General features: G+C 39.2%; 1 protein-coding gene across 1 annotated transcript in view; it reads right to left on the minus strand.

Moving 5' to 3' along the window:
• The window catches only part of lyst (lysosomal trafficking regulator), a 54,667-nt gene that overhangs the window by 21,651 nt on the left and 10,555 nt on the right, over nucleotides 1-22,461 (minus strand). The window contains 15 exon segments of the mRNA XM_025061053.1: nucleotides 254-444; nucleotides 1,572-1,732; nucleotides 1,822-1,995; nucleotides 2,115-2,268; nucleotides 2,840-3,209; nucleotides 4,038-4,147; nucleotides 4,572-4,638; nucleotides 5,540-5,751; nucleotides 6,958-7,114; nucleotides 8,526-8,687; nucleotides 8,772-9,720; nucleotides 10,926-12,799; nucleotides 12,801-13,036; nucleotides 13,852-13,942; nucleotides 17,428-17,626. Coding sequence (XP_024916821.1) covers nucleotides 254-444; nucleotides 1,572-1,732; nucleotides 1,822-1,995; nucleotides 2,115-2,268; nucleotides 2,840-3,209; nucleotides 4,038-4,147; nucleotides 4,572-4,638; nucleotides 5,540-5,751; nucleotides 6,958-7,114; nucleotides 8,526-8,687; nucleotides 8,772-9,720; nucleotides 10,926-12,799; nucleotides 12,801-13,036; nucleotides 13,852-13,942; nucleotides 17,428-17,626 — 5,107 coding nt within the window.

A 22,461-nucleotide genomic window follows, 5' to 3' on the forward strand; every position in this document is an offset into this window, starting at 1 on the left:
ATACCCCATCTTGCAGTATCATCAGTGACAAGTAATTGGAAGAGAACATTACTTACACACCGTAAAATGACAGGAAATTAGATGTAGGAAAGATTTGTTACACTTATAGAGGGCTTGAACCACAGAGAACAAGTCCAAGGTTTAACAGTGGTGTCATTCTTTAGCTTAACAAGAACTGGCTTTTTGACAACACTGACAGTAAAGCGTTTCTTTTTACTATTTCATACTCGATAAGAAATGAGTTTTGACATACAACCAAAGCTGTTGTGTCCACGTCCTTGTTCTTCATCAGAATTTCTCGTACATGGTCACACTTCAGCCCTTCCTGTGTGACAAACTTGGAAAATGTCCCACGTGGCTTGCCATACTTGCATGGCATGATGGATGTCAGGTCAGGACCACATGTGTAAAGGAAGAAAGCCTCCTCAGATTCTATTCTAGCCCCTGAAGTACAAAAACATCAACTTTTACTACAAAGACATAACATCACATGAAGCTGAAAATGTAAATATGGTACCGACATATTTTATTTAGTTACTTAGGGATTTAATTAAAGAACAAAAAGCTTTTCATCAGATTTTATTTTTTCACTAAACTTGGAGCAAATCTTTTAATATTTTCTCCAAACTCCCGTGGAAAAATAAACAAACTAACCATCAAACTTATAAGAGTGAAAAACATCCTCCCTGCTGCAGGTAATGATGTATGCTGTGATGCAAAGCGAGACCCTGAGGCGCAACAGTTCACACTTTGATGATTTATTACTTGTTTTCTTGAATCCGGGAATATTTTACCAACTGAAACTGTTACTGGAGGTGAATTCAAATGAAGGCAAAGATGATAGGACTTGTATTCAGATGTCAGTGGGCTTTCACAGGTTGGGATTGTCTGGGGACTTCAGACATTAAAAGCTCATTAGTGGGAACCAGAGAACTATTCACTAAGCACCCCAGGAGAATGTGGAGAATTCATCGCATGTCAAACATCACGTCAACTACAATCTTTTACATGTAACTGATATACTTCTTCATTATGACTGCAAATCGATGTACCATGTGTACCATCAGAACACACACACACACACATCTAAATATCTACAAATAATCTAAAAATATTTGTGTGTATATATCTATTTATAAATGTAAATATATAAATACCTATTCTAAAATATTCTAAAAACTAAAAATAATATTGTGATTACTCACCCCATGTAATTTTTTAAATAACCAAATTAGAACCAACACTTAATTGTGCACAACTAATATCAAATTAATTGACTTCCCCTTAAAAAACGGTTCAACTGATGCTGAAGAATTTTCCTGCCATCTGGTTTCCTCAATCAAAATCTAATTTATATTTATGTATTCTACACATATTCCTGTATACACAGTAATCGCTTATTTTTTCTCGATAAGGTGACAAAACATTGTCATCACTTGAAATGTGTAAGGAGAAATTACAGATCAAATATTGTACAGGGATAGTTTTATTTTTAATGAAAGGCCACTAAATGTGTGTGTCCACTGTAGATCTTTTATATTGTGCTTGAACATTATTTAGGAGGTTCCTACCATTGAAGAGAAGCACAGTGCCCATGCTCCAGTGTACATCTTGCTTCAACATCTCTTCACTTGGCGCCACACAGTGTCCCAACATGCAAAAGGTTTTGTTACTGTCAGATGACAGACTTGACTTTCTGGGCAGGGTATAGTCCAGAGAAACCTCACAACTCCTGCAAGAAAGGAGGGACTCAGGTTTTAATGTTCCATAATTTACATTCAACATTCAAGTCTTGAATGCTGCTGTGAAGCCTTTGCTCACCTGACACCACACATCCACACTACCACACGCCCGTGGATGTTCTTCTTGCCCTCTGGCTGCTGGGTGTAGGTGAGACCAATGTGCTGCCACTGGCCTGGTTTGAGGAGTCCCTCACCAGAGGCTGCCTGCGCCAGCAGCCCTGCTTTTATCTCATCATTTGGGTCTATACAAATTCTAAAAAAAAACAAAAAAAAAAAACAGACATGTGATGACAAATGAGCAACAATTAAATATGACAGTGTGACTTATTCTTCAGTCTGGCTGTTTAGGATGCAGACTACTTTAGAGCTCACCTGAATGTGAGAGAACCTGTAGAGAAGTCTGCCCACACTTGAAGCATCAGTGCCTTCGAGCCCATGGACAGGATATGAATGAGGCCTTCTTCTGAAAAGCTAGTGCAACCCTGAGTGGGGCCACAATGTGACTCAGATACAGAAGGACTCCCCTCTTTGAAAAAAATAAATAAATAAAGTCAATAACATTAAAATGAGTCCACTTCTTCTGGTACAAACAGTCATTAGAATGTAAAATAATTTAATCTGAATTAAATGCAAAGCATCAAAGTTTCTCTTTTATATGCATGTGATCCACAAAGGCAGAGCCCAACAACACAAAGGAGCTCAAATGTGAAACAGCATTTGCTTTATCTGAAAACTCATGGACTACTGGCTGCATTTATCTGGCTGCTTTTCCTCTGTTTTTAATGGCTTCACTGTAGTGTTAGCTGTTTGCTTTATCCATGAATCTTGACCACTGAAGAAAATAAAATGCTTTAACTTCAAGTCTAGACTGCCACATTAACAACAGCATCAGCCTGGTGTACCTACTTTTTTTTAGCAGCTGCTGTTTGAATGAAGTCTGTATAATATAACACTGGAGGGGCTAACAAGTGGCCCGGGTTGAGCTCACTTTTCTGAGTAATACTGAGCAATACTGTCTGTGACATCATCGGCCTGACACACAATAATAGTATAGTACTGTATGAATTAAGCCTTTGTTTGCTGTGTCTTCTTCTCACCATTGTCTTTGTCTCTGTCCTTTTCTTCCTGCTCTGCTACCTTCAGCCACATAGAGGCGCTAAAACCACTGGCCATATGGGGCCAGCAGTTCTGCCCCACTAAGGGCAAGTGTAGCGGAGCAGTATGCCAGGGAGAGGAACGGAAGTGGCTAACTCGGTACTCAGTTTCTCCTTCTCTACGCCCAGGAGAAAGTTTGCCTTTCCAGAGCGAACTAACACTCTTGCCTCCGGCAGCTCCGTTCTGTCTGAGGTTAGGAGACAGCGTTCCTGGTGATGAAGCCCCAAGGACCATTGGAAAGGTCAGGTAGTGGAGGGGTTCTATGCTCATGTTGGCCTCAACAACTTGTAGAATGCCCTTTAGTAAAATCTCCTGCAGAAACAGTAAATAGTCTGTAAGTCAAATATTCTGCTTTTGCATCATTATTTATGTGTTGATAAAACACTTAAATCTAAAAGCAATATATGTTGTTACTCCTTCGTGGTTAAATACATTATCTAAACAAGCAACAAAAGAATTGTAACCATTCACTTATTGACAATTTTCCTGGCTTTTGCATGAGAAAGGGATTTCCTTAGACACAACAGACTCAAGAACTGTAATATTCTAAACTAAAAATAATCATGTCTGTATTCAACTACAACATAGAATAAAATTGTGGTATTAATAAAGCAGCATCACACACAAAAAGACAGACAAAAGGTCTGTTTCTGAAGGGGAATGCGAGGACATCAGCAAGGAAAGAGCAACCCAATCTGACAGGGTGACTGTCGTCACTGATGTCTCATTTTCACAGACAGAAAACATGCAGGTCACATGTCACTGCATTCAAATGGTTAAAAATACATTCTTGTTATTCTTAATGCAAGCATTTCCGCTAGTGACAGGTTACAAATTAGTTCTGCAGCCAAATTCAAAATAAAAAGGGTGTGAATAAGCTGAAGTGTCTCTTCGTCACATACTGGTGTTAATTGTAAGTACTCTGAAGGGGGGCTCAGGGGAGCATCATGTGTTTAGAAGAATTTTTACTAAGAATTGTGAAGTGAGTGTGACAGGAAGGCAGACTAACAAATGACTGATTGTTCTCGATGTGAAACCTAGTTTGCAGATGCTGTGAACATACTGTAGGCTATCAATGTCAACAAGGTGAATGTGAGCTAACAGTGCACTGCTGAGTGACTGATGGGGTTTGATATTTACAGTAGGTGGGGTCTTCTCCAGGAAGAGGCGAATCAAGAGAGCCAGCTCCTCCGCTGTGATTCGCTGGCTCACCATGGCAACCAGCAGTTCCACGAGCACAGTCTGGCACTCTGAGTGATGACCAGAGGAAAGAAAACAGCGTCAGCAGCTTTTATTCACTCGGGCATGCACCAAAACAGACAAACAACACAGAAACTTACATTATATATTATATTCCTATGTCTGTGAGCAACACAAACAAAACAAACCTACTTTGGCTATATCAAAATTATATTTTAAGTTTTTTTTTTGGAAACCTAAAAATACTTGTATGTTTTTTTTTTGGAAACCTAAAAATACTTGAAGCTGTAAAAATGTAAAGAGGAGTGTTGTTTTCTTTGGTTTGTGAAAATACATAATGATTCAAGCTTAAACTTTCCATAAAGCCCAATAACAAACACAGCAAACTGAAGCACAGGATATTGCTCATGTGTGACTGTAGGAAAAAAACATGAGAACTGATAGGATAAAAATAAGCCAGGAGAAATAACAAACCTGTGAGGGAGGGGTCGGTTTGACTGAGGATGTTATAAAAACCAGAAAGAATGGTTTTGACTCCACCCTGTGCAAGGAGAAAAATTGAGTTAGTCCTAATCCACCGGCAGTGAGGTGAAAGGCACATGTAGATAGGCGACATGGTAAAGGCAGGAATTTTATGGTTCTGTTATTGTCCGTTGTATTTGCGTACTTCACGTTTCTCACTTCAGAAGTCAGTTAAAAACTCCAGTTCCACCACAACAGTGGTTCACAACCACTGTTGTGGTGGAACAGGTTTTTACCATTGTGCTGCGGCACAACGTGGTGCTGTGAGAGAAAACTAGGTGTACTGTGGAAAATTATCCATTTTTAATTAATTGGTCTGAAAACCATTATTCTTAATTTGTCTTTGTTCATGGATGTGACAATGACAAGTAGAAGAATTAAATAATTCTATTAGTGTCACTTAATGGCTTTAAAAACTCAAGAACTGTCATTAGTTATTTTATCCTGCATTTATGTACATTTATAATTATCATTAATTTAATATTATTGTGAAAGTATGTGGCTTACTGCCTCTAATTATAAATATAGACATTAAGACAGACTATCTAGGGGTCGCTGGAGGGGTGGGATGTTGATCAGTACTGGTTTGACTAGCACCATCACACACCTCAACGAATAAGAGCAGCTCGTGTGAGGTCTTGAACAACATATTAAAACTGCCCGGGACAAGTGGAGTTGATCGCTCCAAAGTTAAATGTAATGACCGTTACAATATTATAATAGTGGCTCTGGTTTTTAACTTTTTTTTTTAAGTGTTTGCAAACTAAATGTTATTGCATCACTAGAAATTAATGTGCACCCGCAAATATTGCTTCGGTACATTTTGAAAGGGCCAAGGTAAATGCTTTTGTAATTGCTACATCCGCTACCTGTATGGAAAGTAAGAGTCAGAAAAAGGATGAAATTGTAGATTGTCCAACCTGGTCATAAAGCAAAGCAGCATTGCGGTGGTTGGACTTCACTGCATCCAACAAACTGTGAAACACATGTCTCAGAACCTCCAAGTCCGGGGAGCCACTGGCGAGGAGCTGCAGCTCCATCGTGCAGATCTCTGGGAAGAGCAGCATGCCACGCCCGTGCCCGTCAGCCCCTTCCACCAACTCCTGCAGCACGCCAGATTCAAACTTCACTCCTAAAGAAATAATCACAGAAATTGGAGCAATATTAGAACAACAGTCCCACACGCTGACAGGAAGCTTTACGTCACACTCACACATGCTGACACAGAGGCATCCAACCGCTAGCAGCTTCATGAAACACATGCACATCGCGCTCCTGCGCCCAACTCTGAGGTGGAGGAAGCTCATAAAAATGAATTAGGACTGAGGAGTTCCGTGCTCAGCCTCACAGCAGTATGGAAGTCCCCCTGTGATTTACTGTGGAGCAGCCCACCAGCCTCTCATGTGCCTTCTGGGAGCTCTTCTATTAATGAAGCCAGCTCACCCTCACTGTGCACAACCACACTCTTCTGTATAAAACACTCAAACCCTAATTACAACACCTTTTACAATAAAAAACTAAACATGCACAGCATAGCATATATAATTGTACAAGCTGCTGAAAAAAATTCTCCAGTTAACTCATATAGGGTAAATATATATATAGAAAGTGAAATTACTAACTATATTTACAAAATAAGGTAAAAAAGTAAAACAGTCCTTTCTAAGGCAGAACATCTTATTTTGGCAAAAACAGAGATATGTATTTAACATTGAAAAGGAAATTACTTCTTAACATTGTACAATTTTAAGAGTCATAATTCCACAAACTAAAACAAAAAAAACTCTTAGATTCTGTGTCTATTTGATGGTTGCTCTAACATAATTCCACAAACTAAAACAAAAAAACTGGTCATAAGATCAAACTCATGAGGCCACGGAGGGAAGCTGCATGCATTAGTAAAACAACAAAAAACAATGATTCTATTATGAGGGGATGACAAATGAGAAGAGGTATAATAAGGCCTTGTTTTTGCAACCTGTACCATGTGAGTTTGGAGGCAGTTAAAACACAGCACACAAATGTTTAGTGAAGGAAGCAAGAAACGGTTTGTGTCATGTCATTATTATTGTGCAGTTTTAAAAAGTAGCCACAGTAGAGTCCACAGCATGTTAAATGAGGATGTGGTTTATGACACATCCTCAAGACGAACAGACTATACAGTATATGAACTGTCCTCCACTGTGACCACTGCAGACGATGAAGCTCTGTAAAATAAAGTAACTTTACTTTATATGAAAGACTCATGTTTTGTTTCGATAACCAGTTTCCTGTAGCTAAAATGACATGACAACCTCAAAACAAAGGTGTAGTGACGTGTGTGTGTGTGTGTGTATACCTTCTTCCTGCTTGGCCATGTCCTCAGGATTGCTCTCACTGTCAGCATCGTAGCCCTCCTCCTCCCCAGGGGGCTTAACTCCACAGCTCTGCACCTCATCCACCTCCTCAGACAGATCGTCTGTTGGAGCTGCAGCCTCAGCCAAAACCTGGAGCTTCTGACATAAGAAAAAAAAAAAGTGGGTATGTGCGTGTGTTTGTGTGAGTGAGAGAGGGGGTTGGTTTGTCAAAATACTGCTAAACCAGGAAAGTAGTGTAAGTTGTCAACTTGTTGATGATTAGAATGCATGAAATCCTAAACCTTAAACTCAAAGGTAATAATAAACGATAAATACCTAAATTGACAGAAACCTTAGTTTAGACTAAATAAGATAAATAGATTTTTTTCAGACAGTCTGAAAAAGAAGAGTAAAAGATTTGGGTCACAAGAAAAATATCAGCTGACTTATGAAACATTCAAATAACCCAGGGAAAACACATGGAAATTCAAACGTGGACCATTTATGGAACAAAGAACATCAGGAACTTCTAAACCTTTTAACTTCCTGTAAGTGGTTTAAAAATTAGATAGAACAAAAAGACAATTAGGTAATGCACATAAAGCACATATACAGGTTAGTTTTGTCAAAGTACCTTTGAATAATGTTTATCACTTGTTTTAAATCTAATAAAAGTATGTCAGATTTTTTCTTCAAATCCCTTACCAGATAACCTAAAGAGGTCAAAAGAAGTCAGTGGACAAACTCAGGAGTGGAGAGTCATGAATGGCATTTAAATCTGATATGTGCAATGGTTAAGTGATCACACTGGTGAACTCACTGAGGAAGAACTAAGCTGAGGAAGAAATTGTTAAATCTATTATATAAAACGCATAATCCTCCAGTGTCAGAACAGGCTTAGTCAGATAGGCATTTTAAGCCTTATAGAAAACAGAACTCGGGCTGTGAGATCACTTATGGCTTCTACTGCCATTGGGCAAGTTCAGGTTTTTTTTTTATTTTTCCTGTCTCTATAGCATTTGCATGAAAAAACAAAAGCTATGACTTTTCTGGCTTTTTACCACATTGTGTTTAAGTAACTGTCCAGTGTTGAAGCCTGAAGGTTTCAGTTGCTTAGGTATACTGTCTCTCAGTGGTCTTCTCGATGTTAGAATCCCTCGCAATTTTTCTTTGGGGTGTAAGATGCTGTGGAGCAACACATTGACTTGCAGCAATTATATATTTTTTTTACGATTTCTGTTTTCAGCCATATCGTTGTTATATAATAGATACATAATTTAAATTACAAAGAGGAAAAAAATGTTTAATAGAGATTGTGTTTGGAGGTTTTTTTTCTATTTCTGAGCTAATGGCTATCCAAAAATTATTTTTGTTGTAACTTCTAACTGGGCCTTATGTATTCTTGGAGATATGTGCCTGCTAGATTGGAAAGTCAATAACATACTGTACAAGGCTAAACGTCTGAGGTAAGTAAGCAACTGCAGCAATGCCATAAAAACACTGAACATTGAAAGCTTTGGGCAATATCATGGGCAAATCCAAAAAGAAAATCTTGTTTGACATAACTCACCCTCTCTGGCTTCTCCTCAGGTGGCTCAGGACACGATGACACCTCAGCCAAAGCCACTCTCAGGAGGGAGTCGAACAGAGGTATCGCAAGGTTGGAGTTCACAACACCTGAGCGTGAGAGCTGGTCTTTCACTTCAAAAAGTGTTTCCTCCACTGTCTGGAGCTACAAATACACAGAAGTATTATTAGTGTGGTCTATGCAGAGAAAAACGAAAAAGCTGATCGGTGTCATGCAACTATACAGTACCTGATAAGAAAGTTCAGGTTCTATCCTCTGCAGCGCTGAGTTACTGCTGTGTAGACAAATGGCCAGAAGTGCCTCAAGTAGACGGATACTTTGAAGCTGCCACTCTTCCTCCAGCTTCTTTGTAGAATCTTTGTTTTTGGCCTCTGAAGGACTAAGCCCTGAGGTGTCAGATGAATCTTCATTTGTTTCTTCCTGTCTCAGTGTAGTAGCCGATACTGTGGACTCAGGGCTGCCTTTACCCTTACCATCCCTCTTCTTCTTTGCTTTCCCATCTTTGGTTTTACAGGAAAGTTTCTGAATAACCATGGCCATGAGCCGCAAGCAGACATCGAGACCCCCCAACCTGAAGAACTGACGCTGAAACAACGGACTTGCCAGGTAGATCCACCGACAGACTGACCAGACGTCTGCAGCCCGCTGTACCTGCTCTTTGGAAGGAAGCGCCACACTATCTGGAGACAGATAAGGGAGCCGTCCGCCAAGAGGTTCACTTGCAGTACTATCATAACCTGAGGTGTCTTCAGAGTCATTTGCTGAGTCACGGTCAGAATCAGCGTCTTTGCTGACACAGAGAAAGGCCACACACAGAAAGAGGTTGATGACATGAAGGTGTGTCTCAGCCAGGCTGCGCCCCGGTCCTCGGCCTTGACTACTCCGACTTTTGTGACGTGGTAACGCCTCCTTTAGGCCTTCATAGAATTTGCTTAGACTCTGTGGACCCTCCCCTCCACCTCTGGAACCCAGTTCTTCAGCCAGACCCAAGACTGCCTCAGCTTCATCAGTATTAGCACACTCCAGGTCCTGGAGAACCCCACAAGCCTGTTGATGTCCAACACCAATGATGAGAGTCTCAAACACCTTCAGAGCCAAAGCACGGGTCTGGTCCAGGTAAACCAGCTCTGTCACCTGATTGAGTCCATTACAACTCATGAAGAGGTCTCGTATCACCCTGTGATGAAAAGAAATAAAAATTGTAAAAATATTATCAAAATTCAAAAATTAGATGATACTTTTTTTTATCCAAGTGCAATATGATACAGAAGGTTTTGAAAAGCTCTCAACACAGTACCCATTTAGTATTGACACTCTAGGTTGGAGATACACAGTAATTATTAATTAGTAACTGTTTTTATCTGTGGAGATATTTTTTTAAAAACTTTTTACTACTTTTTCTGATTTACGTGGCGTTTATTGCCATCATTCAGCTGATGTACTTGTGAAGTATAAAAAAAGTCAAACAAAGTCATGTGGGATTGAGGTCAACAAATAAACTGGATATATTTAAAAATGATGGGATGGTTTGTTTCCCCAATTAAAACCCTTTAATCACCATTTCTCTAAACTACAGTAATGAATTTTTGATTGATTTTGCAGAACATTTTCTCCTTTCATTAGTGTGAGAGTCCATTAGGAGTTCCATTTGTTAGTCTGCATATGAAAAGTTTCAACATTGATGTTTTTGAATAAAGTTGTAGAAGTAGCAATCTTGTAATTATTTTTCTTGTTTCTTCACTCAGCAGCACACACTGATATAAAGTCCTAGTGGGGAAAACCTAATATAACCTAATACCGTGACGTCATGAAAATGTTGCTCGAACTGTGACTTCAACATATCAGAACTCATTCAGTCCTTTATGGTCATATTAGTAAGTAGAGTGATGTGATCATTGGATGCAGTAAATATAAGATTTTTCCAAAGATCAGTTTGTTGGTCAGTTGATCAGGTGTATTCAGCCAAGACCAATACCTTTCTGCAGTGTTACATAACATGTCAATAGTCTTCCCTCTGTCTGTGTCTGCAGCGATGTATTAAATTATTGATAAACACCAAGCATCAATTAGAAATGACCTGGTACGAAAGATCTTATGACAAAGATCTGGAACAATGTTCAAGTGGCTCAGGTTTCTAAAGAGTTTTTCACACTGATCATAAAACCCACTTCAACTCCAGCTTAAATATTGTTTTTTGTTTTAAATGGTTCATCGTTATTTCCGCCTGATTTGCAATTTTTGTGTTAGCTAATATCTTCCTTTAGCTAATTTTACCAGAAATAGCACATCACTTTGAGTTCTTTCATCAACATAGTGTCAGCATAGAAAGTTGCACGTTTTTAAGCATCTACTGAAGGATAGAATAACAGTCAAACAGCTTACCTTGATTTGAGGAGAGCAGGTAAAGTCTGGAGGTATGTTAGTAGAACCTCCAGCGGCAGGCACTTCGTATGATAACTGCAGACCTGAGTACAGACAGTGGAAACGCCCAGCTGTTGGGCATGGTGGGCAAGTTCTACACCTCTTTGGAGCACAGGATTGAAGATATGTGTGTAGAGCTGCCACTGCACTATAGCGTTGCCCCTCAGGGTGAGGTGGCACACGTGGCCAGCTATTTGCTGACTCAGCAGCCAATCTTCACCAAACACAAGCTCCTGATAGGCCTCAAGGGCATCCCACTTCCACAGCATATCCTCTGTTCCACCTCCACTTGGCAGAATACCCTGGGAGCGGTAATGAAGACTGGCAGCCGAAATGGATGAAGGTTCTCCATGCTGCAAAGTTTCCTCGAGACCTGGCAGCTGGCTGTTATCCAGGGTGCAGATGTTACAAGAAGCCAGTTTGGCTTTTTCTGAGGGTTGTCCACCACCAAGCTGGTCTAGGATCAGTCTAGCCAGGACACTGAGAACATGGGACTGGTAACTACGCAGACCAGGAGCTTGGAATGCATATAGCAAAGGTCCAACAACTGAACGTGGGTCCATACAGCAGCAGATTCCAACAGCCTGTACCCCAACAAGTACCTGCAGAACAGCTGGTCCACTTGGAGAAAGGCGTTGCAAGAGTCGCAAACACTGGTGAGCACAGGCAGCCAGGCAGCAGCAGCGTTCAGGGTAGCGTACTGCATCAACCTCTGTTCCGTCCCTGCCCTCTCCTTCCTCCTCAAAAGGATTACGTCTTGCTGCCTGTTTGAAGGCAGAAACAGGCAAACCTGACAGATCTCTGTGGTGATGAAGGAAGTGTGAGTATTCACAGCGACGATGACGCCGTCTGGCACATACAGACTGATGCAGCTGTTCTGACTTTGCTTTTTTAACAGCACTGATGATCTTAAACACACCAGCTATTAGACCTCGTAATCTCTCTGACGCCTCGCCTCCTATGTCAGAATCTCTCACCTTTCCTAGCCCCTCCAGCCTCAGCACAGTTGTCTCAAAAAGCTCCAGACCACAGTGCTGGACAAATTCATGGATAAGTTCAAGTGCCTGGCTAAAGAAAAATGGGTTAGGTGTGGAAGCCTGTAGACAGGCCAGAAGCACTTGCAGTACTCCCTCTAGTAGCTCCGGCAACAATAGTGCTCTGTGACGATAACGGGAGAATGAAAAATCTTCTTGGACCTCCTGCAGGGTTTTCTTTGGACGAGGTGCGAAGGGGTTTGCCTGTCTGTCTAAGCAGCTTCGGATTTTAAGAGTAGCTCGCAGCAGTTCTGTTAGACTACGTCTCAGGCTGTCTGGAAGTGTTTCACTCTGACTAACATCGACTGACATAAGGTGCAAGATGGTACGTAATAGCATCCGCTGAACTAAAGCAATAGGCTCTTCTGTCCAACCTCCAGCAAGTTCTTCTGCCCCAGTTCCACCGCCTCCTCCCCCTGGACCACAGCAGTCTCCAAATTCTGTGAGAATCTCTGTGAGCGTGGGGACTACACTGGCTGCAAGACCAGGGTTGTGGTTGATGTTCATGTCAAACTTACAGACTTTCTCAAGTAAGGAAAGCAACACATGGCAGAGGTCAAAGGGTGAGTTTTCCATGCGGTTAAATATTGATATTGCAGCTGGGTCAGTCAGGGTCTCAGTGTCCACTGCCTGAGACCCAGGGGCTCTAGGATGAGGATATGGTGCACTCATGATTTCAGCAGTTGTGCTGGCAGAAGCTGCTAACTGGGAAACCTCAGAACGATGATGCTGAGAGGTTATCCTGACGGTGGAACCATGTAATCTCCGACTCCTTGGACCGGCTGACCCTGGGGTCGCGCGCTCTGTCCTCAGAGTTATTTTCTGAATCTGAGGTAGAAACCTGGGCCTTGCGAGCATCCTTTACAGAGTACCTCTGTGCTGCTCTGTGCGATCTCCTTGATTTCCAGGTTCCACTACCGACACGGGACCTCTTCCCAGTGTTTTCATCGTCTGCTGTAGCCTTCTGTCCTCCTGCCTTAGGAGCGACAGCCTTCACCTCCCTAAGGAATACCTCTAGTAGGGATGGCAGGGTGAAATCTGTCAACATACAAATATTGGTCAATTTCTGTAGACAAAATCAAAAATGAAAGTCAGTCGATCTTTAATGAATTAAGTGAACCTGGGCTATTCCCTGAATTGTGCTAAAGAGTATACGGTGATATAATATTGATTATAACATACAGAAAGTTTATTATTTAAAAAGTGGGCCCTTATGTAAAGGACATTTTTAATACAAAAAAAACAAAACAATATTAGTTAACATGGGTATGAAGCTCAGTCAACTGTCATCAGAACCTGCCTTCCTAATTTTGTATAACATCTTCTGAGACTACAAATTAATTAAAGTAAAAATGTCTCAGAGACATGTTAAAGAGGTTGGCAGTCCCATGTCATCCTGAGGTCACGAGTGTCGGGTGCCAAAGTTTTACTACCCTTGTGTGACCATTTTGTACGTACAATTATGATTTTTCAAATAGAGATAACTGGTTAGTAATCTGGCTCATCAATCTTTAGTTAAGATATAAGATTTAGTGAGGAATTCAAATTTCTTATAATATTCATTTATTTTAACTAAGTGGTAACAGGTATAATAAAAAACATAAAGGTTACAGCATCACAAACACCGTTTTTATCTCTTTTATTCACAGCATAAACCACTGATTCACTTCGCTGAGACTATAATGCATAACCTTGGAGTTGTAAAAAACAAATATGTTAATTGAAATGATTAGTTACAGACTTACATGAGTAAAAAGAAGTCACATGCAGTTGCAGCTGAACCCTTTGAGGTATGCGTGGCTAATATCATCTTTAAAATCAACATGGAGTAAATTATACTTCAATATACTGACCGGGGGCTTTCTCCTCCTGTACAGGAATTTTCCAAACCAGCGGCAGCAAAGACAGAAGCAAAGTGAGCAGCTCCTCCCGACATGTCAGCTCCTGAAAGAGTACAAATATCACAATGATGTTACCTAGAATGCCTTCATGCCCCTCTCTCTCTCTCTCCCTGGTGCCACCATGATTAAACATCAAGACACTCCCACCAGGCCACCATGTCTCTTATGTCTTCATGTTAAAAACCAATATCCTTTAGTCGTCACCACTAACCTCAAAGACCGTTTTCTATTTCATACAGTAGTGGTTTTTTATATTTATATGACTAAACCTTTAACTAGGTTAACTAACTAACTAAGTAAGTACTCTTGACATGCGTGTCACAGAGCAATGTAGCACCCATATGGTAACCATACTCTCAAGACCCAGAAGGATCTGTCCAGTGCATTCCTCACAACAGAGAGAACCCATTTCTTCATGTGTTAATTAAAACAAACCTAGTTGTTTTGAGTGTGAATTAAAAATATCAACAGTATACAGCTCACAGTTAAATCATGTCTGCCGTGTGTCCATTATCATATCAAAAATACTATCATTAATCATTCTTGAAATTTAGCTGTTGTTACAAAATGGTGAAAAATGAACCAAAAGTTTATTAGATGGAAATATAGAAGCTACAAGACAATCTATAATAGGACAAACACAGTGCAAAATAGTTAACTTGGCTAATGTAGCTTGGAGTAATGTCAACAGTTTAAAGGACATTAAAGAGGGTCAAGAAAATGTGCTATCTTAAATTTAAGAAAGAGCTTAATAAAAGTCATCTACAAATGAGCAGAACCTTCTTACAATTAGTTAAGGGCAAGTCAAAAGTAAGTTCAAAAGTAAGGTCATTTATTTCTAAATTGAAAAAAGTAAAAAACAATATACTGTAAAAGCAGTAAACCTCTCTGGAAATTTTATAAAAATAAATTTCAAAAGATCTTCTCTAAAAGCCTTAAGTTGATGAGAAACATGCAATTTTGAAAAATAAATTTACAAGCTTTTTATCAAAATGTATTAGTTTTTGAACAAAAATGACATGAAGGTTCATGTTTCACTAAAAAAAAATACATGGAACTGATTATAACTGCATGCTTGACCCTAATTCAGGTCATCACTGACTCACAACGCTGAAGCTTGTGATGGCACACTTATGTACTAAAGCATACAAAAGAATGAAAAATATGACGAGTGTCTTCAAAGTTAGCTTACAATAAGAGGCCCAATGGGCTGACACACAGGGTCACATTTAATGTATAATAATGTCATGACGTAAATCATGTGTTCGTCAGGCAGATGATGATTATGTAATACTAGTTTTTTTTTAAAAAAGACACCATTGTACATTGATGTTAAAGAGCAGCATGTTAGATTTTATATTTGTCTTAGAAACCTTGTGACAACAGAGAGAACACCATATTATATTTAAGGGTTGGATTAGTTGTCTTAATAGTGTTCAAGTATTCTCAGTACACTTCAAGGGCCCTGACACCCTGAAGTTACACTCTTGGTTATTTAGCTTCTAATGCACCAGTTTCTCGGAAGCTCATTTTACCTGATTAGCATCGATGCTACTACAAAGTATTTATCATAAGGCATCTACAAGATTAAATGTGGTTCAAACCCTGACTCAGCAGCATCAGCAAAACATTTGCAGGCATTGATTTCATATACAGGACTTAAAAGAAGAGTATTTTAGTTACACTCCATGGGTGAAGTAAACCAGAGGGGGAAAAAAGACTGGAAAGTAAGTGCTGTATATATTGTAGTTTATGGGAAAATGCATATACTATTGTTAAATATTTTCTATTATTTTTCTAATGATCCTGCTGACCAGTAGTGGTACTGCAACAACCTGTAGATGGCACTACAGGTTGCTTCAAAGACAGACTGACTGAGGTTTGCATTAATATATACAGTATATGGTACAGTCTTTTTTTAGGTTATTATAAACTACTATGATTACAGTGTGGGGAGTGTGGGAAACCATCCCTGTTTCTTCTGTAGGGCTTCCCTTGCAGACAAGAAAAGGGAAGAAGACTTTTAAGCTCATGCTGAAGATGCCAATGACATAAATTATTGCTAAAAGACTGTCCTGTTTTATAGGGGTAGAGTTTGACTCTGTTTTCACCACAGATCAGGATGGTTTTGCTCTCTGGACCATAAGCATTGACACATTGACACATTAAATCACTTTCTCGTGGCCTCTTTCTCTTCACAACAAGCTGAGAATTGGTAAAACAATACTTTTTACTCTTTGAAAACAGACTCTATGACACACATCCATTCCTGCATCTTTCATGAGCCTCTCTCTATTCTCCGAACAGTTGTTGTAACTGTAGAAAAATATCCTCTTACAGTTAACCTCCAGTGGCTGCACAAGGCAACATCCAAGTGGTTCACTTGGCTTGTCTTCCAAGCGCTTGAATGCAATTCAAATGCACACGTGTTAACCCCGATAACCATTCAAAGACAACTAACGACAGAACCGATTTGACGTGGAGTTAAAGTCAGAGGTTAATAACATTCCAAAGGTGACGACTGATGACCTTTCCTTTTCACTTCTTTTACTATGAAGATTATCATTAGAGCCTGCTATTGTTTGTCTACTTTGATGTTCACGCTCAATGACTAAAAGCAGCTGACTATGACATCCACACTGTAACAATACGGGATAAAACACAATCATGACACCTCTGACGGCGTCACATTAACCCCGTCATGTGAATGCTCCACTGTTCTCGCAGCACATGAACATCTTTGATCCGTTACTTGAGCTAAAGAAGATGTACAGTTCAAACTGTGAACTCAATAAATGACAATGCTGAAACCTGATGTGCTTTTGAAGCCTAATGTCCTGGATGCACAAGAAAACGTTTCTGTCAACAGTGTGTGTGCTAAGAAGGCCCTCCAAACTTTAGTGCATTATTTTAGCTGAAAAACCAACTTTCTCATCACATTAACATCAAGCAGCAGGATCTGCAGAGCTTTTTTAAAATCAGGAACTGGTGTGTGAAATACGCAGAACTCAATTCCCTATAAACCTGAAAATGTAGTTACAGTAGTCACGCTATTTGAGAGGAAGTAAAAGTGGACTAGTAGCAACCTATTAAAAAAAAAAAACATGGTCACTTCAAGGAGTTTATTTCACTCTTAACTAAATGTAAGTGAACATGTTTTGCAAATAGTTTGCAAGTGCAGTTGCTAATCCTGGGATTCTGCAAAACTGTAGGACATTTTTGTCAATAACTTTGGTATAATTTTGGCATTATCTTGTGCCTGTCAAACAACACATTTTTTCTGGGTTGTGTAAATTCCATTTCTTTAAATGTATTTAAATCACATTGTATAGTCCCGGGTATAGGGAATAGGGAAATAAAATACGGAAATACATCAAGTTTCACATTTGTCAATGAAATATGCACTGGCAGAACTGAGAGAGAAACTAGCGAAAACTCTGGAACCCTGAAGTTAGTCAAACTGTGCACACACATATTAGGTAAGATTTGTCTTCCATCAACAAATTGATGCATTTCATTTTTTCTCACCTGGTCAATGATTGAGTCCAGGGTGCTGAGTAACAGGAAGCCCCGTCCCCTGACCAGATACTCCCCCAGCGCCACCATGTGACTTTCCTCCTCATCTTCGTCCCGAGCCTCAGCTCTTTGAGCCACTGCACTGCATAGTTGGTGGACATCAGTCAGGAACTCCCTGGCCAGTGTGTTACTGGCTCCACTCATGTCTGAGCTGTCAAGGATGATATAAAGCATCAAACACTAATCAGAATTTTTCCAAATTATTTATTTAGTTTATTCATAGGTTTACCACAAGTAAAATAATTACGCTGCAAATTAAATAAAGACAAATCAAATATTTATACAAATCGCTAATGACACGGAGTACACTTAGAAAAAATAGAAATAAAATACTAAAACCAAAATGAATGTTATTTTAGAGTCTTGTGTAAAAGTTAAGTTTCTGTACTAGACGTTACTGTATCTTAATTTGTCATTAAAAGTCAACGAGGAATACCTTGTTGAGGGCATGTTGGTTAATCAGGATGGCATGGCAGATGATGCTACTACTTGTTATTGTGACACAGCACACCACTGCACTCGACAAAATGTAACCTCTGCTTTTAACCCATCACCAAAGTGAACAGTGGACACAGGGAGCAGTGTGTGGGGACGGTGCCATGCTCAGAGTACGTCAGTGGTAACTTGGCAGCTGGTGGACTCGAACCTGAAACCTTCCAGAGCCAAGTGTGCTTCCTTAACCACCAAGCCACCATGTGCCTCTACAGTATATCAGCCAAACTTTTACTGAACAGGACTAGTTTCAACTGATTATATTTAAGCTATTTTCTGTCTTACTATATATATATATATATATAAGTGATATATACATATATATACACATATATACATATATACATATATATACACATATATACATATATATACATATATATGTATATATATATATATATATACATATATCCTATTTTATGTTGGGTAGTAAATAACGAATATTGTAAAGACATTTTTATGTGATTTCTTTTTTTTTGTTTGATTAAGAGGTCATTGAGTGTTTTCTGCTGAAAATATTTTGCAGACTAGCATACTTATTTTGCATACTTTTTTCAGACTAGAATAAGCAACCACAATATTAGGGAACTAACTGTCATTAGGGAAATTCAGAAATGTTGTGTTTTGATGGCAGGATGACCTGACCGAAAAAACTGAAGTGGTTACATTGGAATAAATTGAAGTTGCTGTGTTTTCCTTAGTTCGTGTTACACATTTTCCCACTGATAACGTAGCAGTCTCTACTAATCAACTAATTAACAGCTGGTGCAAATCATCAGAGAAAAAATCTCATTTGTTTTAAGAAAAAAAAGGAATGGATCAAATTCAATTCAACACTTTGATGATGATCTGGGTAATCCCTAAACATCAGTACTTTGTGTAACAATAAAGAAATGGTTCTTGGAGGAAAAACTGTTACTTGGTACTTCAACAACTTCCATATTAAGGGAGAATTTAAATGTTTGCCTTGTGGAAACTGATTAGTTCTACTAATAACAACAAGAATGGGCATGGCAACAAACCATGACAATTGACTTTCTCCTTTCACAGACAGGTAGGTGAGAGTAATGGGTGTATGTTTACAGCACTTGTCAAAGGGAGTCTGGACCTGACATAATAACATTAATGCAAAAAAAGTCACTAAGTTGTGTGGACTAAAGTAACAGTTTGAAGGCAGTTGTTTTTAAAGCTTGTTCAAAGAAGACGACTTTACATCAGGAGGACATATAGACAAAACTTGGCCCTCATGTAATGACGCAAAGAGAAAAGTTAAAGACCAGAGTCTTGAATACTCTACTAAGGAGTGTGTTTTCCAAAAACAACTAGGTTAATAAGAGTAGAGCCTGAGACTGTTGACGCTGAGATTATAAAATTCACAAGGAAAATGTGATTCAAATTTCCTTTCCAACACTGCCCTAAAGAAGAAGAAATTGGAACTGATCTTACCAAATGTTACTGGCCACAAAGGTTTCCTTCCAGTCATCCTGTGTTTTCTCTAAGTCTGCGTGTACTTCTGCTGGCTGTATCTGCATACCTCCTCGCACCAGTGCTGACTGAATTTTCTGTTCTGCAGCACAAATTCCATTAAATTGGAATTTCAAATGGAAGCTTTCCAGATTCGCAGCAGATCAGCGTATCACATGAAAGCATGTGATGTCACATGGCAAGGGACTGGCCTCAAGTATACTGACAACCCTCCAGGGCGCAGGAGGACCTCCGTAATAGGGCGTCATTTACAAGAACTAGCAAAAAAACAAACACTTACAGTAATTGACTGACAACAACTTGATGCAACTACATTTGTTTAGATATAAATATTTGGTAGAAACTCCCAAATAAAATAAATAAATAAATCCAACAGGGACAACATTTAATCTGTTTAATAATCCTGATTGTGTTTTTGTGGTTGTGTAAAAATGACAGATTCAAACCTTAAATCTGAGACCTAATTCACCATGTTTAATGTTTTTTTCACTATTTATTTATCAGCTTGCCTTTTAACTGGGCTTTTAGGTGCAAACAATTTTTAAATGTATATACTTTTATACTTTTTTGGCCAGATTTGAGTTATTTATAAGATAAGAAGTCCTTTATTGGCCCCACAGAGGGGAAATTCAAACTTTATATTGTTATATTTTAGCATTTTATATATCCAGGGATGTTAATCATAAAAGCTTGTGCAAATATCACCTTATTTACCAAGAATACCAAGAAAATGATTCCTCTGGGGCAGTGGTGGCTTAGTGGTTAAGGAAGCAGACTTGGGTGCGAAAGGCTTTATGTTTGAGTCCACCGGCTGCCAAGTTACCACTGAGGTGCTCTGAGTGTGGCACCGTCGCCACACACTGCTGCACGGGCACTTAAAGCTGCCCCCTGTTCACTATGGTGATGGGTTAAAAGCAGAGGTCACATTTGGATGTGTGCAGTGGTGTGCTGTGTCACAATGACAAGTAGTTCACTTTCATATTGTAGAATATTAGCCGTCTTTGTAATATGTAAGGGCAAATTTGATCAAGTTGATTTTGGGATTTATTTGGGGCATGAAGGGTGTCACACAATGTCCTTTTTATATATTGAACATGTCTTAACAACAGCATGAATCCATGTCCAAAACCAACTTCAACTGGTAAGTGACTGAACATTTTCAGTCACATGACTCCAAATGTACCTACATACAGTTGTTAATATGACATTAACTTTATTTCTTTATTTTCCAAATATCTTCCAATCTGCTTACTCTATTAACAAATGCAGAGGAATACATTTTTAAAGTAAAACTTTCTGCACTCTATGTCTTGTCTCTTAGTATACATATGTGCAAAGCGCCTGTGTCCCTCCCTCTTCTTCTCTGTATCGCTCTCTCTGTGTGCCAGATAAATATAAATATCTCTTATTAACTCATAAGACAAGTGACAGTAATAGTCAGGCAGGTGCAGCAGAAGCAAGGAGGGGTTATCTTTCACTACTAAAAAAATCCTAAAACAAACATTAAATCTCTCTTGATCTAAACGGTCAGTTTTACACCACCGTCCTCCCTGCTGTCATATTCATGAGGCTGTGATTAAAGGCCTTCTAAACACAGACAAAGCTCTAGGTCACATTTGCAAAACGTGGCATCTCCTCCTTCAGCACTACAAGTTTATGTTTCCTCTGCAGTCCTGCACTTCAGAGCCTTTGACAGTTCTCACTGGGCACCGTTACTTTATTGCAACAGGAAAAGAAACTTCCTTTTTAATTATCGTTCAAACATTTATTTTATAGTCATGCTTCAATATGAACCATTACATCAAACTAAATTTACATTTATTGGATCATGCTCATCTGTTTCCTGTAATCTGTAATATTACTATATATAGTTCGGCACAGAGTACAGTTCACAGACATCTATTAGTAAAAATAAAAAATGATTTCTTGAAGCATAATTTACATGACCCAGACATTTTGCTGATGTGGCAGGAAGGACATTTGTCATGAAACCCTTGCCAAATCAAATAGCAGTTTAAAGACTGTTGGTCAAGGGTGGAGTAGAGGGAAATGAAAATATGAGATGAAGGATGTCGCAGTTGAAGCCGCCAGGCAGAAGAAACAGAGAAGAGGCCAGGGAAGATTCACAGATGGAATAAACATGTACAGACATGAGGATAGTCCACTGGTTATTATGGGACTTTTTGTATATTTGGTGTTTAAAATTAGACATCTGTCTGATTTAAGTGGTAGGTTAAAAGCAGGGCACAAGTAGCTAAGGAACTGCATTTTGTCAATAGACTCACTGTAGTACTGTAGTGTATACTGTACTACAGTACTACTGTACACTAATACTACTGTAGTACTGTAGTATTTCTTGTTAGTAAGACAAATCTTTCTGCTGCATGTCCCTCCTGGCTGCTTCATTCCGTTTTGTGTGTGTGCGTGTGACAACGTGGCTCAGGACCAGTCACTGCAGAGTTTGTGCTAACGTGCACTGTTCAATACCCAAAAAACCCACAAACTTTACCTTTTAAAAAGGATATTATTTCAAGCCTTTTAACCAAGCCCAATTTTAACTAATCACTTTTCAGCCAAAGGGAACAAAAAGCTCATGAATGTTAATACTTTGTTTCAGGTATTGTGTGTGTGTGTGAGTGTGTGTTATTTACTCTGGACAGCCTACAAACAAGAGGTACTTCAGGTGCCTAATGTGCCATGATTTCTCTCATCATTATGTAAATCTATGCAGCACTTTACACTCAAATCTAACGCACCGTGAATATGTAAGGCCCGCAATCTCTACTTTACTGGTCGGACATATAAATGAGTAAAATAAATCTTTCAATTCTTCAGTGAATTCTATTTTGCCATGACTGAAGCTCGGCTGTGTAGTTACTGCACATTGGCCATGTCGTAGTATTTGTTTGCTGAGGTATCTGTAGTTTAAATTTACCATTTAGGTTTGAATTATTTTTCATGTCAAAAACAAAGAAAACACCTTCGGGGAAAACCGTGGGTAAGTTGAAT

Source organism: Cynoglossus semilaevis, chromosome 12 (assembly GCF_000523025.1).
Source record: "Cynoglossus semilaevis isolate Cse_v1.0 chromosome 12, Cse_v1.0, whole genome shotgun sequence".
NCBI classification, from domain to species: Eukaryota; Metazoa; Chordata; class Actinopteri; order Pleuronectiformes; family Cynoglossidae; genus Cynoglossus; species Cynoglossus semilaevis.